Here is a 20,782-nt window from a genome sequence, read left to right as displayed (position 1 = left end):
TTAAACAAGCAGAATGAAGGGGGAAGGAGAAAAAGGGTGGAACAAGAGCGAAGGGGGGAGAAGATGAGAGAGAAGGGGAATGGAGTGGTGAGGAGAGTGGAGGACTGAGAGAAAGTCAGTGATAACGAGAAAAAGACAAGGAAAGAATGAAAGAAAGAAGTGAGAGAAACAAAAGAGGTTGAAAAAGGGCAAGAGACGTAGAGCAGGAACCAACAATCATAATGTATTTATTCAAAAAATAAAATGACGGGAGTAAAACATGACTGGAGAGAAAGGAGAGCAGCCAGGGATGGAGAGAGATGGAGGAGGAAGAGGAGGGGGGGACAGAAGAACAGAGACATTGTTAGGAGGTTAGTGAAGAGGAAAAAGAGCAGGGATGGCAGGCTCATAAAAAAACTCTGTATTTATGTTTACATTAGAGACAGACAGACCAAACAATTTAACATGAAGAGGCAAAGTGACAGAAAGAAGAGAGGGGGCGGCGTTTTATTCATCCTCATCATTTAAAGCTTCTTCATGACAACTACAATCATATACTAGACTTGTAAGCAAGCAGAATCCAAGAAGTGTAGGAAAAGACTATTTACTAAAAGGCCCACAAAACATATTTTATTGATCAGCTTTTTGCTCTGCACAATGGCGTTCTATAAGAATACACAATTATATACACTTTGGTTATTTCACATTAGGTCTCTGTGTTGTTGTTATGGTTTTCTTACTGGTTTTCAAGTGGGCACTGCTCATTTAGAATACAGTTAAGTCAAGTGTTTCCAGTGTTTTGGGCCATAAAATGATAATGGAAATTATCTCAATATAATCTTCACAAGAATATAACAAATGTTGGATAAATGTTTAATTAAACCACCCAACCACTGGGAGAAGAGGGTATTGATGCACCTTAAACGCTAGCTGCCACCCAGTATTGAACAGAAGAAGGAGAAGATGACAGTGAAGAAGAAGACAAACTTCAGGATTAGAGGTAAGCTTATAGACACACTGGCTGACAGGATTGTATTTGGGACAGAATAAACAAAATACCGGTAAGTGAAGTGAGCAAACACAGTACCCATGACCAGCTCAAGCATGATTAAGAAACACCATAAACCTTTTGAAATATTCCAGTGTTTGGCAAGTGTTTGTGATGCTACAACAGTGAACGATAGTTTAAAACTACAATTAACAATCTCTTTTATTCAACTTCACTCAAGTGCAAAAACCAGCCTTTAAATTTGAAAGACATTACATTCATCTTAAAAATTATCAAGAGACTAATATTAACTTTTTTATGTTGGTAGGAGGGAAAGTGACAGAGAAGGAAAGCAGGGTAGTTTTATTCATTCTAGCAGTTAAAGATACTTTAAACTTTGAGGCAACATCCTGAATTTGTTGTTGTTCAGATTTGTTCAGAATGCAGCTTTTGTACACACTATAGTAGGCATGCAAAATATGTTGGTTTTTTTAAAGCCAATACTGATAACTGATAATTACCTGTTTTCTCACGGCCCATACTGGTAAGAGAATCGATAATTTCACATTTCTGATTACAAAAAAAATGTTTATAACTGGTTTCTCCTTCCTCTCTGAACCCTCTTGGATCAGGTAAATCTTGTTGTCTTCCTCTGAAACTGTAAAAGACCTTCACACTGGCGACATGTTTGGCTTTCAGTTCTAAGCTGCTTGACTCTACCCGGGTGCAACAGTTTGATGTCATGAGTACGACAACAGCGTGCTGCACTTGTTCTTCTCTCTTTAATGACACAAAAACGTTCTGTTTCTGTTCTTGCAGTACACACAGAGCAGCCTGTGGCTCAGTAAATCAAGCACTGATTAAAAAACAGTTTGACCATGTTTGACATTTCCACCAAAGCATAAGAAAAAGCAGCATCTCATCACAATTAGCTTTTAACACTAACTTTAACTTTCTCCACATTAACACCTTTATCCATATTGATTGGATGGGAGAGATGGTCCGTGTGTATGTGTGAATATACGGCGTGTGTGGTAGAGGGGGGGTGGGAGGTAGTATAGAAAGGAATCAGAGTAGGATAAGGGTGAGATGAGGGTGAGAGGTGGATGAGGACAGAGGGGTCAAATCCTGACGTCCATGCTGCAGCTCACACAAAAGAGCTGGCAGAGCAGGAGAGATCACTGAGGACACTCAGTCCCCCTGCAGAACAACATTATCACTCCCTGCCGAGAGCACGGTAAACAGACAGCTTCATACATACTACATGTTTGAGCACACAAACACGCAAATGTCCTAGTGCAGAAAGATGCACGCGCACACACACACACACACACACACACACACACACACACACACACACACACATGCGCGCACACACACACACACACACACACAAAGACACACACACACACACACACACACACACACAAACACCTTTCAGCAGCTCAGGCGCCCAGCGGACAAAACAGTAAACAGATCCCTGTCTATACACACTTTCACAATATCCTATGCATATTATTATGCATTTGCCACATTCGCTTATGAACGGGGGAAAAAACACTCTATAACGACGTAGACAACCACTATCTCCATGGCTCAACAATAAGAACTGGTCCAGGGCAACTAAAATGCCACATCAGGCTAGTGAATATAGTGACTCACTTAGTAGGAAAAAAAATAATTCTACGCGTAATTTTTTCCTGTGCTAATGATGTGAGTAGATAAGAAATGAACCAATCTCACTTCTGTATCACCTCTGTTGAGAGTTGCACATGTGCAGTACCAATTAGGTGCTCGTGACAAAATGGCGGTGGGTGTAGAGATTTATGAGGAAACAGGAGTTTATTCATTTGCTTAAATAAAGATTGAACATGACAATTACGTCGTGTTCAATCTTTGTCAAATAGCAGTCTTCGTTGCTATTTGACAACTGCTTACAAAATAATTTGTATAGTAGAAAGTAAAAATGATCATTCGGCAAGTAGAGCTTGACTAGAGTGGTGAAAAAAGTGACAAGTGTTTGTTGCCTTTGTTTGTTTTCAAAGAAATGATTAAGTGTTAATGTTAAGGAAAAGACCGATTATCGGTCTGGCCAATATTCAGCATTTCCCTGATTATCGGTATCTGTGTTTTTTGTGTCAGATTGACGATAAAATACATTAACTTAAAAATACAAAACTTTGGCTCACTGTTTCTCTGTCTGCAGTCAACACTGTCTGGTCTCACTCACAACCCACTCACAACATTATCTGAATCTGAATAATCTGAATCTGCATAGTAACCAGTAAATAAAATGATCAAATAAATGTAGTGGAGTAGAAGTATACAGCAGCAGAAAATGGAAATTCTTAAGTAAAGAACCTCAAAATTGTACTTTAGTAGAGTACTTGAGTACTAGAGTACATTGTAATTAGTTACATCACTAGTTTACCAAAATTAAGAGATTAAGATCTTTATTTTTAGTTCAAATGTACATTGGTTCCAAATATCAGTTGTCAGCCTCCTTGATTATCACTGTAATAATTGTATCGGTTCTGTTGATGGCGATGTATATTACATTGAAAGTGGTTATACTGCTAGGTGACACTGACAATACTCTATGTTCATGTTATTATACATTGACCTTGTGGGGTTATAGTGGACAATCCAGGTATTTTTGAGTAAGTTGAAATTGCAGTATCTACACTTATCAGCATTGTAAGTTTAGTTAAAGGTGCAATCTGTACTTCAAAAATAAAACTAATCGGTTGGCATGCAACCAAAATGAAAGGATTCTTAAGTCTGAAATTGACATAGATGCTGTTAAACCCACAGAACTCTTAACAACAATTAAATAATAAGTTAGTGTTTTCTGATGCTGTTCAAAGTTTGTTTACATCAGTTATTTGTGTCAATACAGAAACAAAACAGCTAAATAATATCAATTATTATTTATTCACAAAAGCACAATATGTTGATTTTTGATTTTTAAGACAGAAACTAAACTTTGGATTTTGATTTAGCCTTTCATGTGAGATTTACGTGATTAAAAAAATATGATCGGACCTTTAAGCATCTAGAAAGATCAGATCAGATCAGATCTGTCTCTGCATGGATAAATGTGCATTTATTTCTATTGCCATTTTGCTCCTTTCCTCTCACAGGGCACCATGTGGTGGTTGATCATTAATTCATCCCCTCCTTCAGCCTCCCTCCCTGCAGTCCTTCTTCTTCCCTCTGGAAAATATGCCCCCCCCCACTCCTTCCCTGAGTTTCTCTCATTCCCACTCTTCCACCTCCCTTCATCTTTGCGGTAGCCCACTACCATCCACCTCTGCATGGCATCCATGTCTCTGAAACTGTCCTGTGGGCTGGACTACAGGTTTCATGTCAATACATTAGTTTTTAATTAATTAATGACAGGCTATATTTTACTGTAGTTGTACCCTCAGTGCAGCTTGACAAACAGTCCTTTCAAATCCTTCACTTTACCCTCTCGATCTCAACCCTCCACCTTCAGGCTGTTGTGAAAAGCTCAAAAAATGGTATTAAGTAGAGGGCAATAGTGTGTCATTGAACTTGATGCAACAGCTATTAAACTCAGCATAAAGAACAGGAAAAGACCCTTGTCAATAGCTCTTTTATAAGTGGTTTTCACTGTTCTCTTGAACATGTGTACTGTCCATGAGCCTCCAACTCAGCATTCACTCATAAACTAATGAAATCCAATACAACAGCTCTGAAGGTTATTATAGTTTTTGCTGAAACAGATTATGCAAGGTATCCTTTTATATCAATGAGTTGTGTGTATCATAAAACAGCAGCTGAGTGTATGTCACTATAAACCCATGTAGCTGTCTTTTTAGGTAATGAGGAAATGGTTAAAGGGGGGTGTGCTAGAACAAAGCTTTTTGTGTGTGTGTGTGTTCATCCATCCATTCCTCCGTCCACCTGGTCAATTCCCAGAGAAAGCCACCATCAGGGTCCACCTCTTTCCACTATCATTCACGTCTCTTGTCAAACACACAAGGCTCCTGAATCCCAAACACCCAGTTTTGATGTGTGCAAGACTGCAGCATTACTTACACAATGTATGTAGTTTTAAAATAAACATTACAAGAAAAATTGAGGACTATCAATACTAAGCATTTTATTGCAGAAATCCTATATATTATACTGTTATGGTGATGATAAAGATTATTCTAGTATCTGCTGGTAAGGCAATGTCAGGAGAAGAATGTCTATACTAGGATTGTGAAGGTGGCCAGTATGATAGTGGGAGCACAGTTCAGTAGTTCAAACCACATATTCAATAAGTTTGTCCTTTCGCTTAGAATGTTTAGCTCAGCATCAACAGCATGCAGGGGGTCAGTTCACTTTAAGGTTAGAATTTTTCCTCACTAATTTAATCATTGAAAAATGTTAAGCATGAGAAGGTTGTGCTATCCAGCCAATAAGTACATTTCAGATAATTGATGCTCTATCATAAGAAAGTAAACTGCAGTGTCTTTTTACATTTCAAATTGGTTTAATTGTAAGTGACTTGAACCAATGCTGCTACACGTGTTTAGTACAGTGTGCTACTTACAGTACATGTTAACCTAGAACTGATGGCAAGCAAAACATCTTAAAGAAAAGCATGGTTTTGATGGGTTCCAAAACACAAACATTTCTTTCAGGAATAAAGGTCAGCTGATGTTTACTATTAAACAACACAGACAATTGTATTTCCAATTCCAATGATATTTCATCATGAGTTCTATTTTCATGCAAGGATTCATTTTTGTCACACAAAGAAAGATGCCAATTTTCCCTAATGGTAGATTATTCTCTTTGAACACAACTGTTCATGTTTTAACATCACCAGTTTATGGACTTGCAGTATATTTCAGATAATTTGGCAGCAATAGTGTTTTGCATGTAGCTACTGTCGCTGTGTATTTATATTGCAAAGCAAAATGCAGTTATTAATCTTAAAGGAAAGCTTTCATTGTGTGTGGTGTTTTTTTTTTCACATTGCATTGCAATAGCACATTTAAAGTGATCATATACCAAACAACTAATCAGTGCTGATAATACTCTGTGCTAATAGATAAAGGAGTGATGATGATACAGTACATGCTTTGAATTCCTTAGATAAGTGCTCTCAGCAGACCAGATGGCATGCAGCAGATGATGGAAGGCTCATTAATAAGAGACTTTTGACTTGACTTGGACTCTAGCTCAAAGACTTGAGACTTGACTTGGACTTGCAAAAAATGACTTGTGAGCATCTCTGTTCAGAGGACAAGCTCTCATCATCTGGCTTACGTTTTGTGCCCATATTTCTAGAAAAAACAAGGACAAGACTTTCTTCATTCCTGTCTCCATTCAAGCCTTGAACGCTGGTGGCAGGAGAAGGTAACTGCTGCTTAGTGATGGATGATGCTGCTGAGGATACAAGGACAGTGACAACATCGTGATAAAAAAGATGTTTGGCCTGAATAAATAGAGCCCCTGAAAACTGCACACAAGACAAATGTGAACCTTTGAATTACCATCCTTCACAAAAGGAAATTTTTTAGACCTTCGATTTCCAGAAGCACAGTTCTCCCTCTCAGAGCCTTATGGGGGTGATCTGCTCTTGGTTCTTCAGCTGAAGGGCCTCATTTTTTCTGGAAAGGGCCTTGAGGGCCTTCATCCAGCATCTTAGTGAGGTCCACAATCTCTCCAACAAGAGTTCCATGTGTCTTTTCCTTATTCTCCAGCCTGTCCGCCAGCATCTGGCTTTCAGCTGACAACTTCTCAGCGAGGGTTTAGGCCTCCTCCAATGTTTAGAAAAGTGGTTCCCCCATTTCAACGGCTTCCAATTTGCTTCTCTCTCCTCAGTTTCTGCTCTTCCTGCAGCTGTTGGTCGAAATCTTCAATGAGGGCCTCCTCCATCTCAAAATTCTTGAGGTTTTAAGTGTCTGCCTGGCCCCTCCATTCCTGCTCTTGCTGGAGCGTTTGCTGCAGCTCCAGGGTGTCATGATGAAGCTGATCCTGTTTGCTTTTCTCAAATTGGATCTGAGCTAAAAGCAGCCGGATATCAGCAGAATGCTCCTCTGAGCTCCTCTGCAGGTCTTCGAGTGTTTGGAAGAGAGTCTCTGCGATCTCGACAGCCACCAGTTTAACATTTTTGTTGCAAACAAAAATCAAAAGTATCAGAAATAAAAGTACTCATTGGGCTGCAGAATGGCCTGTCATCGTAATCTTATCATGTCATATAAAATATAATTTGATTATTGTTACTATCACATTACAATTAATGTTGTAGCTGGCTGGGGTGGATCACTTTGGATAACTTAGTGTTTGGTACTTCGACCCTTAAAGGTCCAGTATGTAGGACTTACAGGCATGTAGCAGTGTGATTGCAGATTGGACATAGGGCATTTTTAACATTTTCATTAATTTCTCAGGAAATACTTCATGGATCCTGATGAAACAAATATGTGTATTTAGATGCCAAGCAAGCAATTTTGTGTCTAAAGACTATAATAGCCGTCTATACGTAGGATTCACATCTAGGATAAAACACAGGTTAATTGGGGTTGTCGGTGCAAATTTAGTAGACTTCTATTTGAAGATGTTGCTTAAACGTTCACATTTAGACAATATTTCGCCATGATTTGGACTCACATGGTTTCAAGTGAGAAATGTGAAAAATGACAATAAGCCCCCGGCAAACGCGAATGAACATAATATGAATAAACTTTACATTACCTCGTCTATGAACATTTCTATCTGAGTTACGTCAGATGGATTTTCATCAGCAATGGTGTTGGAGACAACAGCTCCCATGATCCCATCGCTACTTCCGTCTATTGTTTTGTTTGATTGAGAGACACCTAGCTGCAGAAATTTCATACTGTACTGTGCATTTAAAGCCTGTCTCAGAGGGGCTCACACAACTTGGGACAATTCTCAACTGTGCATAGGTGTAAGCCACCCTGAGCATGTGTTTGTGTCAACTGTTGTATGTTTTTATGCTTTCTGCATGTTTTTTTTTTACTTGCTGCAGCACAAACTGTCTGCTTGGGGCAAATATTAAAACTGACTTGACCACTTGATATGACAAAAGTGCAATAAAATAATTATGTTCCTCGAACTCTCCAATTGTAGTAACAAGTAAGTTTACAATATCAAAAAGGATGATAAGGATAGGATATTTTTTATTATTACTGCATGAGCTTTTGTTATAACTGCATTTGTAAACCTTCCTAGTTTGCGTCTTTCCTGGCCTTTTGCCTTTATATTTTCAATTAATAGTGCCTACTTTCCTCCCCCTCCTGCCCTCCATCCGTCCCTGCGAGTCTACCCAGACATTTCTCCCATCAAGCCTGTAGCCTCAGATGGCACAAGGGTCACAGTTCAGACACAAGGCTCCTCATGATTGGCCAATGTGTTGGCACAAACTCAGAGTTCATTAGGGATAGATGAGGGAACGGGGTCTGTGCTTGTATATGTGTGTGTGTTGGTGTCACGCGCGGGGGGGGTTCAGACAGGCAGATCACCAGTCTCACACAAACATACCCACACACCCCTTGAACAAAAACAATGCTGTCTAAATAGGCAATTATGCTGGCACATCCAGGCCTAATCTAAAATATTACGCAATCCTGTTGTTTTCTTGTAAAGGTGGGAAATATTTAGAGTACTACGACAGGAAATACTGACAAGTGACAAGACGTAGCTCGATCTCGACACCGAAAACACTTTGATTGATTCTCGTTGCAATCACGATCATCAGCCGATAATGAGTGTGTGTGCGCAACAGAGAGAGTGTTGGGGGGGGGGCAGGGGGTTTCTCCCTAGACAGATTAAGGGGTCCAGCCAGCCTTCATATTTTGTCTAGTAGTGTCGTCTGCTGGGGCTCATCCGATTACTGAGCCACCCTTAACACTCTCTCAAAAACACACACACACATGTGCACACACACACAATTTAAAACAAAGGAATAGGTTTACCAGCACATACACAAGTAAAGACTAGTATGCAAATGTGTGGAGACAATTATATTCCCACCACCCACATACACACGCACATGTACACACGCACACATCAGCATGATGTGCCGTCTTCCATTTCAGTTTCTGAACGCAACAGACACAAAGACACTCTAATCCTTACATAATCCCCTTCTGCTACCAAACACCAAACTCTGGTCATATCAACTCTCTCTCCCACACACACCAGCTCGACTGATCCAAAACTACTTTCAAATTTTAGTTTTGTATTGGAACTAACTGGTTCACATGCAAAACTGACTGCAAGGGCTCAAAATGCACACAAACTAACATTGTCTTCTTGTTCAACTGCCTTAGGTTTATACTTTTGTAACTGTGGCATTAAAAATGACTGCTTTATCTCAGCAGGGCCCATATTTTCAAATGCACACACAGGACCTGTGAGACACAATAAATTATCTGGCAATGATAACTTCCCCAACTTCTTCAGCACACTGATTCAGTCCTCATAGACACATCAACAGAGACATCTAGTGGTGAGTTGTGGGACCTTCGTGAAGGAAGGAATACAGCTAAGAAAAGGTTCTCTGTGGGATAATTTCAGGAAATATAACTTTTTATTGCTTTGGGGAAGATTTTTTTGTCTGATAAGCTGGTAAATTGGGCTGGGAGTGCTCCTATTAACATTTTTTGATGTGCTTTTCTCCTTTACTAGTGTCCATTATCATCATTTGAACTTGGGCTGTGCAATGATAAGTCGATTATGTCACTCTAAATGTATTTGATAATTGATTCTTCATTTCAGTTGTTTGTCAAAGAACTCCTACCATTCTCTGGTGCCTCCACCTTCTCCAATGCAATGATTTGATGCTTTTTTTCCTAGTCTATATCACTGTAAATTGAGTATCGTTGGGTTTGACTCTTGTTTGTAAAAAACAAGACATTTGCAGACTTCATACTAACAAATGCAATGGACATTTGTCATTTTTGGGGGGGCATTTCGTAGATTAAACATTTGGGGATGAAACTTTATTAAACATTATTGTAGGTTTAACTGTCAATTATTTTCTTGATTAATCGGTTAATTGTTTATTCTAAAAAATGTCAGAACATTTTGAAAAATGTTGATCAGTATTTCCCAAAGCCCAGGGTGACATCCTCAAATGTGTTGCTCTGTCCACAACCCAAACGTTTCAGTTTACTGTCATAGGGGTAACAAATTATTACAAATTATCAAATAAATTATCAAAGTAGTTTGTGATTAATTTTATAGTTGCCAACTAATTGATTATTTGTTGCAGCTCGAACTCGATTAATTGATTTAGTCATTTAAGTCACCTGCTATTTTCTGGTGCCACCCTCTCCAATGTGATGATTTGTTGCTTGTTTCTCTATGTACTTGTAAACTGAGAATTGTTGGGTTTTACTGTTGTTTGGACAAAACAATACATTTAAAGGCATCATCTTGAAAAATGCTCTGGACATTTTTTGTAACGTTTTATAGATCAAACTAGGCCTGTATGATATGGTAAAAAATTCATATTGCAGTTATTTTGACAGATTTTGCATTACATGATTAGTGGAATGATAATTTTTGCACCAGAATTTACAGTACAAGTTATTTTTTATTAATCAAACTCACCTAGTTTGTATGTCAGCACATACAGGACAGTCCAAGGGGTGCCGGGCACTGCCAGCAGCTTTCTCCACACCCTCCATGGCCTCATGGCGTCTGCTCCCTGCCCTCCTCTCCTGCTTCCATCTGCCTGCTGGCCCCTCACAGTCTCATCGTCCAGCACAGGGGCCCCCCACACAAACAGGGCCACGCCTGCGTACACAAACGTCAGCAACATGAACATCCAGCTCCAACCAGCCACGTCGATCACAGCCAGCAGCCCACCTCCAGCAAACACTGATCCAGCTTTATAGCCCACGACTTGGGCTGTGTTGCCCAGCCCCAGCTCCCCACGACCTTTCAACAACCCGACGGCGGCCCCGTCGACTGCAATATCCTGGACTGAGGCCAAGCTGTTCATGGCTAACAGGGTCCCTGCTACTCCCCAGATATGTGCTTCTGGGGCCAGGGCAGCACTGGTGAGGCATGTCAGAGCCAGACCAGAAACCGTCGCCACCAGCCAGCGACGCTTGGTGCCCACCCGGTCCACCAAAGGGGCCCAGAGCACTTTGAGGACCCATGGGAAGTAGAGGATCTTGGTGAAACCGATGCGGGTGAGGGAATGACCAGCTCCACGCAGGTAGACTGGAAGCAGGGAAGATTGGAGACCATAGGGGATGCCCTGGACAAAGTAAAGCAGGCCCAAGAAGACTAGTTTGTCATTCATGATCTACACAGAAAGGGATCCTCTTGTTTTTTGAGCCGACACTGTTGTGGTCCATTGGTCAGGTCATTGTCTTTAATTCTGGTTATTGGGGAGGACTTCTAATAGAGAGGCTTACCTACTTCAACTCACTGACCTGAAAGGAAAAGAAAAGAGAGAATGTGAGGTTCAGTTTTATTGGTATATCAGTATTTATTGTTAAATCTCTGATAAAGCTGAGATGACTAAAACCAGCCACCACTCCTGCAGGCAGCCTTAAAAGGATGTGTCTCTGCTGCTCTTTAACTGCTTCTCTGCCCAGCTCAGTTATCAGTAACGTTACCTGGCTAAGGCTAGCTCCTCAAAGTCAAATAACTTACATGTACATAAGCATGTTAGATATAACGGTGACCACGTGTTTTATCATTGAGTTCAAATACAAACACAAATGTGACTTCGAGCCGCTGACATTTCGCCGACAGCTATAACAGTTAGCAGTTAGCTAAGTTTGCTGTCAAACTGACTGTCTAGCTACCGTTAGCCTGCTAGCATGCTGCCATGCTAAGCTAAGTGAACGAACAGCTTTAAAACACATTTGTACAACATGTCAGTATTATTTAGGGGTTTGTTTCTATGAGAAATATAGTTCCGTATCTGTAATGAGATAAATCTTGAGGCATACTAGGAAAGAAAGTTGGTTAGCCTAGCGTTAGCACACCGGAGAAGCTGCACCGCTTGTTTATAGTTGTGGTCTGCATGAGCTAAGAGGTTGCCAGATTCGGGGACAGCGATCCCCCATTTACTGATCAGAAACACAGAAGGGGTCGTGTTTGTTTTATATTTGTTATGTAAAAACCCAAACACCTGCTTTCTGTCTATGATCTTTATACATCATATATTACTTTATATGTAATACATAACAATACGGGGGAAATTATTTTACTACCAAACCTGGCAACCCAAGGTCCCCTAATCACACTAAAATATACAATTGCTGTACTAGTATAAAGTATGTAGGCCTATATCATTTAATTAGGTGAGAGTACAGATACAATACTGTGAAATTACTCTGTTTATTTAAAAGTCCTGCATAAAGTATGTAAGCAAAATAGCATTAAAAAGTAAGCATTAAAAGTTTCACTGCAGAAAAATGGCTCAAGTGACTGTTAGACTACTTTATAGTATATTATTTGGTTATTATAACTCATGCATTAATGTAAAAGCAGGATTTTACTGGTATAGTTGGTTGAGGTGGAGCTAATTTTGAATAGAACTGCAGCTATTGATTATTTTTCTTAACATAATAATCTGACTGAATTGATTATTGCTTTGTAAATATCCTGAAAATAGTGAGAAATGCTGTCAAAATGTCCCAGAGTGACACCTTAATGATGTTGGTTTTGTCCAACCAACAGTTCAAATCTCAAAAGTATAAAAAAAATAAAGAAATTAAAGAAATGAAAATAATATAAAGGACAAGAAATAAATCCTCACATTTGTGAATGTTTTTACATGAGAAATGACTTAATCATTGTTCAAAGTAGCTGTATCAGCTGTATTTGTATATTGTTGGATAGTTTTATCTTTAACAAAGAAGCATCATATATTATAAGCATGTTATGTTTTGTATGCAAACATCTGCATCAACATTTTACTCTGAAATGTAGTGTACTACTCAAGTATGGTGCATTCCACCACTGTTGATCACCCATTCTGTGTGATCCATTGTTCATTTATTCATCCGTTGTTGGTGTTTGCACACAGAGTATGTTATTTGTGTCACATTATAATTTCTAGATTATGGATTTGCAGTTGGTTTTGAGCCAAAATATGCAGTTGCCTGTACTTCATGAGGTTTTTTAAATGTGCTTTTTGTATATAATTGTCAGTATTAACATCATTAGTGCTTAAATATTTGAGAATATATCTCACAGCCAGTTAGTTCATGTCTGTCTGACATGTGCATGTGCAAAGAAACCAAGATCACTCATAGAAGACTTCATATAAAAAGCTTTTATTTGCAAGTTGTCCGAGCTCCTTCAATGGTAGGCCTTCTGCTGCAACTACATATAATTTCACACATGTTGACCTGTATACATCTGTTAGCAGCTGCACTGGGATGAATGACATCAGCCTCTCTTCGAGCACCAGATACAAGAATCTAATGAGGGTAAAGCTTAATGGACCGCTCGCATACTGCTGTCAGATCTATGCTGGAATACAAGTGCTGGAATGAAAAGGAATAACTTTATCTATCTGCTGAAGCAGTGCCGATTCCATGTTATCTTTCTTTGCGTATTGCTCTAAATATCTTCTAAACTCAATGACAGTCACAGAGACAGTCTCATCACTTCTCCACAAAAGCATAGGGCACAATATGTGTCAATAGATAATGGTAGATTTTCCACAGCTGGACTTGCTGCTGGATCTTCAGTAATACAAGCCTTGATCCCATTGATTGGCTCTTAGTTTTCTCCACAGAGAGCGAGCAGAATCTTCTCATAGTCTCCTTTAGTGTCATCCTGAAGGAAATAAAAGACATTATATTAATACCACAAAAACCTGAGCAATTCTGAATGTAGGAACGTCTGAATGATGTTTGCTCACCAGAATTTCCTGGTGGAGTGTTTTGCCGTAGGTTTTTTTGTACTCATCCCTGATCCGTTTCATGTCGATCTCGGAGCGGGCCACCATGATGCGGGTGAGGACATTTTTGCGGGGACTTTTACCCTGATGGGCAGAAAAGAGTCAGTCAGGTAAAGAGTTGGGAAGCAGACACAGTAGCCTTCATGTACATTTTTATATTTTGTGAGTAGTAGACTAGATACTATACCTTCATGGACAAGTACAGCCTCTCAGCAAAGTACGAAGGCCTGCTTCCAGCGCACTTCACTGTGGTTATTTAAAAAAAAAGGTTCAAGTTTAAATCTGTGCATAAATCGAAGGATGAAGGCTCAGGTGATGAAGTAAGAGTCAAAGTTTTTGCCTTTACCTACTGCTGTGAGAAGGCTCTCAATATCTCCCTTCATCTCCAGGTCGATCGCTTTGGCCACGTCCACTTTGCTGTACTTTGAGTACCTATCAAATACTAAAGGAGGAGAAGTAGAATGTCAGCGCTGACAGGAACAAAACATTTCATTAATTTAAATTAAATTAATAGATTTTACCAAACGAGCCAGCGAGCCATGTTACCTTTTCGGAGATGAAGGGCGCTCCTGGTGGTGAGGATCTCAATGAAGACAGAGCAGTCTTTGCCCTTCCTGCCCTCGCCGGCCTCGTACAGAGCCCTGGCATCGCTGTCAATCAGTTGCTCGCAAACTCCATCAGTCCTGCCGGCCTGCAAGGAAGAGAAAATTAAAAACTTCACAGTGCTGAAATAGAGATGAATATAGAATGATGCCAAGATCTTTGCTATCCTATTCTTCTTTGTTATTGACTCAAACGACATACAGTATGATGTTATCACTCTTTTTTTGTTTTAAAGCAGTCCTCATTTATATTTGGCTGTAGTTTCTGTACCATAAAATATATGATATGATGTGTGTATGATGTAAGAATTATTGGTATTTTATCAGTCTTAGAATTTCAATCACATAATTGTCCATGTTTTTTAAACTAAAAACTGGTAAAGGTAACAGAAACATACATTAAATGTTGCTTAATAAAAAATAGTTTAGCCTAAAGATGGTGGAGAAAATGAATAAGCTTTAAAAAACAGAATAAAAGAAAAGAAAAAAAGAAAAAAGTTGAATATGAGATTAATTTACCAGCTTGACTGTTTAATACATTGTAAAATGTATGACTTTACTTGTGACTTTACTTTGAAAAAAATCGAGGAAACCGATGACCTCAAAGTTACTAAATAAAGTAGACTAATAATTTTAAGTTGTTAAAACATTTTAGCTCCTACAACTTAATTTTATGTGTGCTTTACTTGGTAATTCTGAGGTAATGGTTTGGTAAAGTTGTAAAGTAAAGTCAACTTTTAAAATGTACAGTGTACATTGACTTCATCAACATTTGCATTTCACATCTTTTTTAATTTAAACATACTACAAGAAACATTTAAATGTAGATTAAACAGTCTCAATGTTATACCGATTTCTCTATACAAGCAAATGAGACCATAAGCGAGAGGATTGGCTGAGGAGAGTTTGTACTGTGCATTTGCCCTGATACATGCCCAGATATGAGGACATGAAAGGCCTTATTGTTAACTCTATGTTACCATGTGTGTGCGGAGGGAGTGAGTGTGTTTAGTTTTTATAAACCACTGTCACTGTCACTGTCGCAGCGTCAGTAGGGAGTGTCGTGTGTGACATTAATGCATCCTGGTGCTGTGACTGAATAAGTGTCTGAGCTAAACGTGTCATAAAATGCTGTCAGTAAGTACAGCAGGAAACCTCACTATGAGACGAAAAGCCAGCGTGGACACACACGTACCTTGCAGAGTTCAAAGAGGGCAGACCTGAAATCTCCGCTAGTGTCACTCTTGATGTCATCTTCCAGGTCCTTCTTGTATTCTTAGAAAAGAAATCACAACATTAACATCAAGGATATTAAATTATATTTGAAATTTGAAAATCTGGTTTAAACAAGTGCTCTCTTATATCCCAGAGGATGTCATTTTCCACTGGCACATGTTGTATCACTTCGGTTTTCACAAACTGAAAATGATTGCTTAAAACTTGTTGGCACGCACCTTCCTTGTAGACTTTCTTAATTTCCAGGATCTCTCTGTTGTTTCTGGAGGCCATAATCTCAATCAGGGTTTCCTCGTCTGTACCGAGTCCCTGAGAAGGAGGATGCATGGATATATATAGATTGATACAGAGACAGATAGTTTATTCTTTACAGGCCCAACACAAACAAAACACACCTTCCCTCTCCTTTGGTGAAAACAACACATGAATATGAGGAAATGGGCGGATATCATTACGCTCCAGAAATAACAGATGATGATGAGGTGAAGTATTTGTCTCGACTGTGCTCGAGCATGTGTGTGTGTGTGTGTGTGTGTGTGTGTGTGTTTGTGTGTGTGTGTACCTTCATAGCCTGTTTCAGCAGGTGGGCATCGTACTGGGCCGGTTTTTTCAGCAGGGCCAGCACCACATCCTCCAGGTCTCCCTTCAGAGCGTTCTTCAGTGCTGATTCCAGAGTCTACGATGAGAAAATATAGTGTTAATGCGAGAATGTGATCATGTGTATGCACAAATCTAAAACATGTCTACCTTACTGCTATAAACATCTTTGATTATTTGTACCTTGCCACTGGCCTGCTGGTAAGCCTCTTTGATCTGCTGTCTCTGCTCGTTGCTCCTTTTCACCAGAATTTCAATGATGGTGTTCTCGTCCACGCCTGAACAAAGGACGTGTTGTTAAAGTAAATCATCATTTATATTATTTTGTATCTCTATGACAGAGACTAATATATAATGCAGTGGAGATTTAAGCTCTTAAGAATATTTGACTTGTCACTTCATGTCACTGATTTTCTTGGAAAAAATGTTGTCATGTAAAAAAATTCACAAAACCTTGCAAAGTCCTGCAACTGCAGCACTTGCACATAAAAAAGTTTGAAAGAAATTTAAATAAAATTGTATTTAAATAACTGTAAACACTGCAACAACTATTTACATTAATACATGCTGCAAATTATCCTTAGAGCTCCTTGGACGTTCAGGACAAATTTCACTGCAATCAAACTCAAAAAGGGCCAAACTTTAAAAATTCATATCTAAAAAAATGTTTGGAGTAGAGCTACAGGATTTTGCAAGTTTTTACATTATTTGTTTCAAAGAAAATCCATGAGATGAACTTGGAAAAGCTCTAAATTCTGGGTGAGTTGGATTGGACTGACCCAAAAAGAAGAAAAGAACTTTGTACCACAGACACCATGTTAGCGGTAGTGGTGCGTGATTGCCAGCAGAGGGTGTTAAAGCTCCTACAGCAAACGCCTGCATGTCACACATCTTTAACAGACACACATTGCCAAACAAAGACATGTTCTCACACGCTCCAGAGCTTCCCTGTGTGCATCTCTAGCTCACCTTTAGTCTTGATGGCCTTGTCCAAGACCGCTGCATCTCCACTGGGGCTGAAATTGGGTGCTGCGGTCACCGTCCCCTCGTTCTTCAGGACCTGGGAGACACAACACGGATTATTGTGTTTGGTAAATATGAGAGACACAGCCTCTTCTGTCCTTACACATTGCCTGCATCTACTCTCTTGCCTATAAAAGACGTTAAAGACTTTTTAAACTTCTTTTCATAAAAGAATTATGACAGATTGTGGGAGCTGTCCTGGAGGCACTCCATGCCCCCAACAATCATGACAGCGCTCTTTAAAAATGCCTGAACACGCCCCTGTTGGACTGAACTCAAAGATAACAGGAGTCTGAGAGAACAGACTGAGATCAGGCAGGATAACCTTGTGCAACTTTCCCTCTGTTCACTTTATGAAACGGGAAAGCAGAAGTAGCATTTTGATCTGTTTGCAGAGTTTATGAAGGGAGGGGCTCAGATTCCTGCTTCTATGAGTCACGCACTCAAGACTTTGCATGGTCATCCCTCTCCCTGCATATAATCGTTACAGTACACGCTTCCTCTCTCTTAAATAACACTTATCATCCTATCAGTCAGCTCTGCTGCACTCCTTTTCCCCTTCCCACTCATTCATTCCTTTCCCTCACCCTCCTCTCTCTCAGCCTCGCTGTAAACTCTGATGAAATTTTTCCACCCGAACATACTGTGCCACAGGAAGAGAGAGAAAAAAAAGGAAAAAAACAGGGTTGTTGGCCTTAGCAACTGGAAGAGAACCACAGAGTTACGTACTGAGTCATCGGGCAAGCCCAGATAGACCGTCTGCTGCATGAAGGCTTGGATGAAAGACATGGTGGGACGCTGGAGTCTGTCTGTGGAGAAGAGAGGAAATGTTGTGAGCACTGATGTGATCCAAACATGAGTGTAACCAGAGTGGAAAGTAGTGTACAAGTCTGGTGTGAGAAATGGTGGAGGATCATGGGATAAAATAAAACAAAGTCCACTGAAGACATTTTATTCAAACAAGAAGTGATCACTCGTTATTGATTCTACTCTTCTGACAGAGATCTCATCCATTAAACCTGTTGGCGAAGGAAAGAAAGATGTTTGTTTTTCCTTCATCCACTCCTCACAAGCTTCTGCATATTTACTGTTAAGTGGTTTTCCACAATGGCAATCATGTGGAGACTGCCTGGCCACACCCACGCTCCACTCTAACAAGGATTTACATCTGTGTAAACTATAATATAGATGCTTGAAATTTTCATTCGTACCTAAACCAGCTCCAAACTTTATATGCGTCAGATATTTAATCAATTAAAAAGTCCATAATCATCGCCGCTGTCTTCCCAACCACACCCTCAGAGATTACATCAATACCTTGAAGGAGAGCGGACCTAAAGCTGGCACATCGCGCACCAAACTTCCCCAAACTCTCACAACTAAAAGCTGAAGAACAGATGTAAGAAAGAAATGTAAGACAGACTTACCGTGTGGCTTTTAGAAGGAAGAAGTTTGTCTCGCTGAGTTTCCAGGGGCGTTGTAGCAGCAGAGAGAGTGTATTTATACACATGATAAACCCCACCTAGTAACCGGTCCAGCCCATCCTCCTCTCCACAGCTGCCATTGGACTGAACCGCTGCCAGGCTGCCGCACACATCAGTGCAGTGCGTAACGGAGCTGCGTCCAAATCCGTGCGTAAAAATGGAGGAACAGCTTCTCCTCCAGCTGATTGGAAACAGGCACGCTGCTTAGACTTGAAAACATGTGTTTGTTCAAGTTTCAGGTCGTGATTTTTCATTAAAGGGGGGATTTCATGGAAAATCACTATTACCAGGGACAGATCGGGGAGTTAGGGGGAAGTTTATAATCCTTCACCTTGTTGTCCTTTTATGGTTTTGTGCTCATAATGAGGTTTCAATGCAGTGTTCAAGTTATTTTGTCTGCACAGGAATTTCTATTCATCATAATACTTGATTTGCTTTGTTTATTATTTTCTATTCTATTATTTTTCCGCACTTTAACTTTTTTATATATAGATAAACTATGATTTCAAGCTCTCTTGACATTTCAATTTACAGACTAGACTCACTAAATAGTCGAAGAATTGCAGACATTGGGTATGACTGGAAAGCTATTTGCAATGATTGGAGAAATTGGATATGACTGGAAAGCTATTTGCATTCATTGAACCCAGCTGTATTCATGCGTGGTGATATTACTCCCCAGTGACTCTAGTCCTGTTAGTGTCACGTTTTAGCCCACAAGCTGTCCCACATGAACATTAACATGCTGGGGGTCATGGTATGTCTGAAGGTGTGTAGCTTCAAAAAAAAAAGTTGTATTCACATTCAATTCCAACGTAGAAATTTTGATAAATAATAAATGTTGAATGTTTTCCTACAAGTGAATATTAATTGTTTTACAAAATGAACAGTTTTTGTGTATTGTTAAAGGACTAGTTCACCCCAAAATGAACTCTCAGTCATTACGAATGGAAAGTCTGGGAATGTTTCTTCAGTCCGCAAAACATGTCTGGGGCCTCACAGCAAAACTGAAGTAGTTGGAGACTTGTTTTAAAGCATAAAAACAACTGGAAAAGATAAAGAAAATGGCTCCATACAGCTTTTCAGCCGTTATCTGAATCTCTAGAAGCTCAGAGATCCCAAACTGATTTGAAAATACTTTATTTTCTCCCTTTATTAAGCCAAACTCTTCACTGTGGCTGCTAAGCTAAAAGCATGTACTCTGAAGTGGGTGCACAAGCTCGACCGTGCATCAAGAGTGTAAATAATGTCTCTTCAAATCAATTTGGGATTGGGTGAGTAGATAATGACTGATGACATTGTTGGGTGAACTGTTCCTTTAAGTATTGCTCTATCACTCTGTGTTTGTGGTTCATTTGCTTCTATTGGTGTGTTTGGTGCAAGCTCAAGTAAGCAACACATTAATGTGTGGTACTTATGGCTTACTATGAACACAGGTGTTTTCCACAGGTGATATATTCACTAATGTAATCCAGAGTAAGGAATGCTTTAATGTTTTCTCTGATGGTATCTCTTCCTTTGCAAAAATGTTATCAGGAGCAAACTAGAAACAACAAATGAATCCATGACTCCGCTGTGAATCAATCAGTGGAAAGAGTATATCCTGAGTATTACAATACCTGTAGGAAAGACTGAGCAAAGACCACCTCAACATTCCTCAAAAGACTCTGGTCTGGACTCGGTCATGAGTGTCTATGAGGTGTGTCGTGTTGTCATGACAGCACAGCCAGAGCCTGACGCTACCTGCAGCCTACGTGCCTCGACAGAGGCTGCTGCTTGCAGCTGAGCTTAACAGCCGGGAGGATAATGACACATCTGACTGATGACTTCATGTACGAACCCAGTCATACTGTGTCAACACACTGTGGGTAACAGCCCAAACATCAAGACTTCACAGGCCCTCGATGACGTCCATAAAACGTTTGTCATATATAAATCATATATG

At 39.8% G+C, this 20,782-nt stretch overlaps 2 protein-coding genes across 4 annotated transcripts in view; both read right to left on the bottom strand.

Annotated features, from left to right (window-relative positions):
• The window catches only part of mfsd3 (major facilitator superfamily domain containing 3), a 32,010-nt gene extending 19,964 nt beyond the window's left edge, over positions 1-12,046 (bottom strand). Inside the window, exons 1-2 of one of the 3 annotated variants that reach the window (XM_084358855.1) lie at positions 11,968-12,046; positions 10,574-11,406 (exon numbers count right to left, since the gene is read on the bottom strand). In XM_084358855.1, the coding sequence (XP_084214981.1) occupies positions 10,574-11,273 (700 nt within the window). In that variant the 5' untranslated portion in view covers positions 11,274-11,406; positions 11,968-12,046. Of the gene's footprint in view, positions 1-10,573; positions 11,407-11,508; positions 11,860-11,931 lie in introns of those variants that run through there. The other 2 variants (XM_084358854.1, XM_084358856.1) reach the window with 2 other exon arrangements.
• Positions 12,047-13,247: 1,201 nt separating this feature from the next.
• anxa1a (annexin A1a) lies at positions 13,248-18,889 on the bottom strand. Its single transcript, XM_084360456.1, has 12 exons — positions 18,781-18,889; positions 18,083-18,162; positions 17,300-17,390; positions 16,514-16,608; positions 16,296-16,409; positions 15,952-16,042; positions 15,693-15,772; positions 14,442-14,586; positions 14,242-14,337; positions 14,083-14,141; positions 13,857-13,979; positions 13,248-13,771 (listed from the first exon to the last, which is right to left on the bottom strand). The coding sequence occupies exons 2-12, from the start codon at positions 18,140-18,142 to the stop codon at positions 13,715-13,717; spliced, it is 1,011 nt and encodes a 336-aa protein (XP_084216582.1). The 5' UTR covers positions 18,143-18,162; positions 18,781-18,889; the 3' UTR covers positions 13,248-13,714.
• Between the last annotated feature and the right edge of the window lie 1,893 nt (positions 18,890-20,782).

Source organism: Pagrus pagrus, assembly GCF_965226575.1.
Source record: "Pagrus pagrus genome assembly, chromosome: 8".
NCBI classification, from domain to species: domain Eukaryota; kingdom Metazoa; phylum Chordata; class Actinopteri; order Spariformes; family Sparidae; genus Pagrus; species Pagrus pagrus.
The sequence above is the reverse complement of the archived record's forward strand: the minus strand, read 5'-3'. Positions and strand labels throughout refer to the sequence as shown.